The sequence below is a fragment of the Arachis ipaensis genome, chromosome B01, assembly GCF_000816755.2.
Source record: "Arachis ipaensis cultivar K30076 chromosome B01, Araip1.1, whole genome shotgun sequence".
Taxonomy (NCBI): Eukaryota; Viridiplantae; Streptophyta; class Magnoliopsida; order Fabales; family Fabaceae; genus Arachis; species Arachis ipaensis.
This window is the reverse complement of record NC_029785.2, coordinates 3196232-3203855: the sequence shown is the minus strand read 5'-3', so window position 1 is coordinate 3203855 and position 7624 is coordinate 3196232. Positions and strand designations below refer to the sequence as shown.

General features: G+C 36.8%; 1 protein-coding gene across 1 annotated transcript; it reads left to right on the top strand.

Annotated features, from left to right (window-relative positions):
- LOC107644403 (pentatricopeptide repeat-containing protein At3g62890) lies at positions 1520 to 2662 on the top strand. The gene has a single exon (XM_016348248.1). It carries the CDS (start codon positions 1520 to 1522, stop codon positions 2660 to 2662), a length of 1143 nt encoding a protein of 380 aa, XP_016203734.1.

Below are 7624 nucleotides of genomic sequence, written 5' to 3'. Positions count from 1 at the left end.
TTAGTAAATTTTGAGAATTTTTAGAAAATAAAAATTGTTAGAAGATCAAGGTGTCTTGATCTGAAATTTTAATTGTTAGAAGATTAAAGTGAAAAATGAATTTTTTCAAATTTTTTAAACAAGTGTGAGTGTATCGATTTGAAATTTTGTAGAGGTGAATTTAACTCTATATTCATTTGTAATTTATGTTTTTTTTTTTGTCTTAATTTGTAATTTATATTGTTTCACAACATGTTTTTCAAAAACAAATATCCTTTCTGGCCCATTCTATTCTAATACGAGGCCCTTTCTGGCCCATTATATCCTTTACGAGGCCTCTTTAACTCTTTCTTAGATGCCGACAAAAAAAAGCTAGGGATAAGCATGGATATGGGTATCCGATTATCTTTTCGAATTCGAAACGAATCAATTAAATTAATTCTAAAATTAACAGGTAGTCGGATCCAATTCGAACCAAAATAATAACTCTTTCTAGTAATTAATTAGAGTGACGGTTTTGAAAGTGCAAAATTCGAACCAACTATTAACCAAAAACAAACAAATTCGAACCAATTCGTGAATTTGACCATGTGTTAATTAAATAAAAAGATAAAAATTTAAAATATATATACCTTTTAATATATTTAGATTTTAATGTGTTTGATTTTTAATGTGTTTGATGTTTAATATGTTTGGATTATTTTTATTGATTTTAGATATTTATTGTATTTATCAAATTTTTAAGATAAAAATTTTATTTTTTATTTTTTTATGAATTTTTGTTTCCAAGTACATACACAAAAAAAAAAAAATATAAATTCAAACCAAACCGAACTAATTATAATTTAGTTGGTTTAATTTCAATTTCACCCCAAATTTAAACGAACCTGACCCATCATAACTCCTAAAAAAAAGCCTCTTTCTTATATTTAAACGATGAAGCCTCTTTCTTAGATGTTTGCGAAGGCATTCTGGTAGCTGGAGATGATATAGGAAATTAGGAATTACAATTCACATACAAAAATTTATGTTTGGCAATAAAACCAAAACCCTTCTTCAATTCCATAATCACCACCAGATTATAACAACAAAACAATTTTCATTCTTGTCTTTTCTCCCCAAAACACCTTCATTGAACCAAATCAAGCAAACCCATGCAAACGCCGTCGTTTCAGGCCTCCATGGCCGCACCTTTTCCCACATTCTCTCTCTTCTCCTCTCTCTCCCCACACTCCCTCTTCCTTACTGCCTCTCCATCTTCCACTCACTCTCTTCCCCTTCTCTCTTCGCCTTCAACACCATCATTCGCTGCCATGCCAAATCCCCAAACCACCCTTCCCTTTCTCTCTCCTTCTACTCCCTCATGCGACGCCGTTTTCCCTACCTCAGACCCAACCAGCACACCTTCACTTTCCTCTTGCACGCATGCTCCAAAGCCAACAGGGTACCGGTAATACTTGCCCAAGGTTCATTACTTCACGCGCACGTCATCAAGTTTGGGTTTTTTCCTCACGTGTTCGTACGGAACGCTTTGATTCACATGTATTTTGAGTGTTCGTGTGGTGATTCTTCCAAAAGGGTGTTTGATGAGGATGCCCTCTTGAGGGATGTGGTTACTTGGAACTCCATGATAGCGGGTTTGATGAGAAACGGTGACATTGTTGATGCGGAGAAGGTGTTTGATGAAATGCCTCAGAGGGATGTGATATCTTGGAGTTCAATGATTATGGGTTATGTTCAGAATGGGAACTTGGAAGATGGGTTGGAGTGTTTTAGGTTGATGAGGGAGAGAGGTGTGAGGCCTAATGAGGCTGCATTGGCCTCTGCGCTTTCGGCTTCGGCTATGTTGGGGTTGTTGGGTTATGGAAGGTTCATTCATTCTACCATTGAGTTCTTAAGGTTACCCGTGACTATTCCTGTGGGAACTGCATTGGTTGACATGTATGCCAAGTGTGGTTCCATTGAAATGTCGAGGTTCTTGTTTAATCGGATGGCGAAGAAGGATGTATGGACATGGAATGTCATGATTTGTGGGCTGGCTTCACATGATCATGCGAAGGAAGCACTTGAACTGTTTCAGAGGTTCATTGGTGAAGGTTTTCGCCCGGTGAATGTGACTTTTATAGGAGTACTGAGTGCTTGTAGTAAAGCTGGTTTGGTTAGTGAGGGAAGGCATTACTTTAGGTTGATGGTGGATGGTTATGGAATTCAGCCAGAGATGGAGCACTATGGATGCATGGTTGATCTCCTCGGCCGTGCTGGTTTGATAGACGAAGCTGTTGAGCTGATAGAGACAATGGATGTTCCACCAGACCCTGTATTGTGGGCGACACTACTGGATGCGTGTAAGGTTCATGGATTTGTGGAAATGGGAGAAAGGATTGGAAACAAGTTGTTGCAGTTGGATCCAAACCATGATGGCCATTATGTGCAGTTGGCTGGGATATATGCAAAAGCAAGAAAATGGGAAGATGTAGTTAGAGTTCGAAGGTTGATGATTGAGAGGGTAAACAACAAACTTGCAGGATGGAGCTTGATTGAAGTTGATGGCAGAGTTCATCGCTTTGTTTCAGGGGATAGAGACCATGAGCATTCTTCGGACATTTACAAATTGCTTGAGACAATAGGACTGAGAATAACTGAAGCTTGTCACTCTGCCAAACATCTTACCTGTTTTGCATAATGTAGTTTTTTACATTTTCATTGTAGTTTGATTTTCCTAGTTCTGCATGATTTAGTCATTATATTCGTGTCAATTTAAATTGAAAAAATAGGCAAGCACACACCCATGTAACCAGGTTTGGGGCTTCCGCATATTCACAATGATAATGTATAAGATTAGTTTATGAGTAATGGAAAAGTCAAATTGCATATGGATCAAATCCCCCTTTCTGCATTTCTTTCATGTTCTTGTTGATATTAGACACCGGTCTTAATTCTCGAAAGAAAAGTTAGGGCTATAAAGAAATTGTTATGCAGTCATGGAATTATTTTTTCAAAAAATTTAAACTAATAAAAAAGAGCAGGTGAATTATTATATTTCTAACTCGTCCTTCTCTTAGAATTTGTGTAAAATTTGCATAGGTGTTTTTTCCTTTTCATTTTGCCTCATAAAATGAAATTTTCCAAAAGTTTAAACTAATAAAAAAAAGTGCATGAATAGTTATATTTTTAACCTCCTCACACAAAAGCTTTTTTGGAATCAATAGTTAATAGTACACCACTATATATCTTTAATTCTTTATCAAACTTGTCTATTAAATCAGCGAAGATTGTCCCTAAAAAACATTGTTTTTGGTTTCTCATGGTATCCCTCAACCCAACAGGTCAAAGACTAATTTATTACAATACGGATCTTCATTTAAGAGATTGTCGTTGGCCAATAAATTGTTGGATGCACAAAATTTTGTATTGTTACACTTGTAGTTTTTGAAGAAAGTTTTGGCCTTCTTTTTCTTTTTTTCTTGAAGGTTATTAAAACTATAAATACATGGCTCTACTGAAAACACCATTTAAAAGTAGAAACAACTAATTGAAGATAAGAATTGTCTGCATTACATTATGCGTATTGCTTACCGTTTCATTATTATGGTTAAGTTTGGATACCTCTTTAGTAGGTGATTTTGTTAATGTCTTTCAAGTATTTACTCAGCTTTGATAAGAATTTGTCTTAATCTTAAGATGATGATTAATACTATATGCATATATTAATAGCTGTAACCTCAAGTTTTCATGTTAAACTTTAATTACATTACTAAATTACATATAATAACGTAAGGAGCAATGTTAAATATAACAACCTAAGTTTCTTAACTGTACAAAAGTTCACAAATTGGTACTTTTAAAGGAAACCTAACTTCAACTTGTCAAATGTCAATTGGATTGTTCCGAAAATTATCAAAGGACCTTTTGAGAGTTGGATTTGAGTGTCTGATCGTAACTCTGAGCAGAAAAAGTGGCTGGTAGGGTTCTTTGTAGTTATTTAAAACATCTGGTTGGAACGAAATAGCAGAGTATTTCAGAACTCAGAGACAAGTATTGATGGTATTAAGAATAGGTCGTTTTTGAGTTATAGGGAATGGTGTGGTGTTGACCCGTTTGGTTGTTGATGACAATGTCGAAGATAACAACGGATTATACCCCTTTTTTTCTTCATATTGTGTTGTGTTTTTATTTCTTTCATGCTCCACTTAATTGTGTTGAGCTTTCTTTATTAAAAAAAAATGCAAATTATAATTCAAAACAAAATACAAATTATAATTCAGAGTTAACATTCATATTGATTTCCCAAAAAAAAAGTTGGNTTAACAAAATTTTATTATTCTAAAAGATGTTCTCCAAACATATTATTTTTTTATAAAGAGAATTAATTTATTTTATAATGATATTGTTTTATAATAAATTTTGTTATGAAAACCAACTTAGATTGGTCGAGTGGTTAACTCACAAGTATTAGAAAATTCGAATACTTGCAGTAACTTATTAGTTAGCGACAAATTCTTAAATAAAGTTTAGATCTGCGACGATTTAGTCCTTAACCTGTTGGATGAAGGATACTGTAGAAAATTATAAATTTTGTCATGAACTTATTGTACAAACACATATTAAAAATTTAATTAAAAATAAAGAATCAATCTGAATAATTATCAAAATTTTTAAAATAATAAAAATTTATTAAAAACTAAACATAACACGTGTGAATTCTAAGGAATGAATGAATGATCTTTGTTAGTGCTCTCTTGATGAGTGTCCTGTTTTGGTATGTAAATAAAGTTGAACCTCAATCATAATTGGAATCGATATTACATAGCAATTATCTTTTCTCTTCTAAGGAACAAAACTTTATTTGTATAAGTAGTTATTTAATATCATTTATCATGCATCCAATTTTGATGTTACAACTTTTGCAGTCATCGCACAAAGAAAGAGCTAAATACCAAATCGGTATCCGAAAAATTTTGACGTTGACAAAACGGTACCTAACTTTTGTTATTGACAAAATAGTCCCTGAAAGATTTTAAAATTTGACAAAATCGTCCAACCGAAAAAGGATGATATCACAGTGAATGAAAAACGCTGATTGGCCGTCGAAAGAGAGCTTCGATGATGGCAGAGAGCTCTAGCGACGTTTCTGATCTTCTTCTTCTTTGCCATGGCGGAAGGGGACGCAGCGGCGAGATGATGTCATGGCAGAGGGGACGCAGAAGGGACGCAACGGTGTGTTGAAAAAGAAGCAGCGAACACGAGAACGCAGCGAGGTATTGCCATGGCGGTCTGGCGAAAGGGGACGCGAAAGGGGACGTAGTGACGTGTTGAAGAAGAAGAAGTGGCAAACACGAAGAACATGGTGAGGTGCAGCGGCGTGCCATAGTGGTCTTCTTCAACTGTCATGGCGGGAGGGGACACAGTGGCATGTTGAAGAAGAAGAAGTAGCGAACACGAAGAAGAAGAAGAAGAAAAAGGTCGCCAGAGATCTCTGCCATCATCGGAGCTCTCTTCCGACGACCACATCAGCATTTTTCACTCACTGTGACGTCATTCTTTCATGGTTGGATGATTTTGTTAAATTTTAAAATCTTTCAGGGGCTATTTTGTCAATAACAAAAGTCAGGTATCATTTTGTCAGCGCCATAATCTTTCGGGTACCGATTTAGTATTTACCTCCACAAAGAAACGATTCTTTTTCTCTCATCTTCTTCCATTTATATGCTTCTCTCTACATTCTACTTGTAAGTTATTTCACTACATATGTGATCATTGTTACTTATACTTTTTTTTTTGAACCATAAGAGCTCAACACATTGAAGTGGAGCAAAGAGAAAGAAAGAACAAATAAATACAACACACTAGACACAATAAAAGGTATACTCCGTTGTCATCTCCGGCATTGCCATCAACAACCAAACGGATTAATACCGTCCCAATTTCTGTAGCTCAAAAATGATCTAGTCTTGATCTCTTCAACACCTATCTCAGTATTATGAAAAACTCTACTATTCCGTTCCAACCAGATATTCCAAACAACTGCAAAGAAGCTCATCAACCCCTTCTTTTGCTGAGACTTACAGCCTGGTACTCCAATCCAGCTCTCAAAAAACTCTTTAACAGTTCCCGGCATAGTCCAGTCTCTACCAACACACGTTAGCCAAGCGCACCACACCTACCATGTAAACTCACAGCTAAAGAACAAATGATGCACACATTCTATATCCTTTTTACACAGCACACAGATATTATCATTATGATTAATAATTCCGAATCTACTCAGCCTCTCCTTCATGTTGACCCTGCCAACTAAAACGAACCATGCAAACAGTTCAACTCTTAGAGGAACCAGGCCTCTCCAGATGGTACTAGTGAAACTGTAACTTGTGATGTCCGCTGAGATAGTTTCTTTCTGCAGTACCTGCATAAATGAGTTAGTGGAAAAAATACCTTTCTTGTCAAATTTTCATATGACAGAATCCTCTCTATCAACCGACAACTTCACAACTTGTAACCGGTCATGAAGTTGGTTGAACAACTTTAACTCCCATTGGAACAGTTCTCTACTCCATTCAAAGTTCCAAACCCACTCTAACCCATCCCAAAGCCCACAGTCCCCTATTACAGATCCTTGTTGGTTTGAAACAGAGAAGAGTCTTGGAAAACTATCCTTCAAAGAGCCACTTTGTAACCAACTGTCCTCCCAAAAACGAATACGTCTGCCATTTTCCACCTCCATAGACAAACCACTAATCATCATATCTCTCACCTGTTGATCCTTCATATTAAGCTGGCAAATATCTTTCCATGGTCCCCCTTTAGATGGTAAAGGTTGTTGTGACAGCATTAAAGATGGGTTCAATTGATTACAGGAACAAAGAACATTCTTCCATAATGGGCAGTCTTCCTTAGAGAAACGCCACCACCACTTGAACAGAAGCGACACGTTCTTGAGTAATGCATCCCCGACACCCAACCCACCTTGCTTCTTAGGAGCTTGAACCACCTCCCATCTCACAAGCGGTATACCAGTATTCCCATCTTCTTTACTCCACAAAAACCTTCTTTGTAGTCCAATAATCTTTTCTGCAACCGCTTTTGGCATCTTATATAAGTTTAAGTAGTAAACTGGAAGGCTATTTAGAACCGATTTAATGAGAACCAACTTACCAACCTTGTTAAGAGATTTAGCTTTCCAAAGGCTAAGCTTATCTTCCACCTTGTCTATGATCGGTTTTCAGGTCTTCACCAACCGAGGATTTGCGCCTAAGGAGATTCCCAAGTACCTGACCGGTAACGCAGCTTCAGTACATCCCAACAGACCACACATATTAGTCACCCATGCCTTCTCACAATTGACTGAAATCAAGCTTGACTTGTCGTAGTTAATACTCAGGCCAGACATTAGCTCAAAACAACGTAGGAGTCTCTTGTAATTCAACACTGTCTCCGTGTCCTGAGGGCAGAACAACATCGTGTCATCTGCGAACTGGAGATGCGACAGCTCTATGTTGTCCCGACCCACCAACAATGGAGAAATACGTCCATTCCTTACTGCCTCACCCACCATCCTGTGCAATACGTCAATGACAAGAACAAAAAGAAAAGGAGAGAGCGGATCTCCTTGTCTGAGTTCTCTTTCCATCTTGAACGGCTTGGA

Coding starts and splice junctions, on each gene's coding strand:
- LOC107644403 (XM_016348248.1), top strand. CDS start 1,520: ATGTATTTTGAGTGTTCGTGTGGTGATTCTTCCAAAAGGGTGTTTGAT.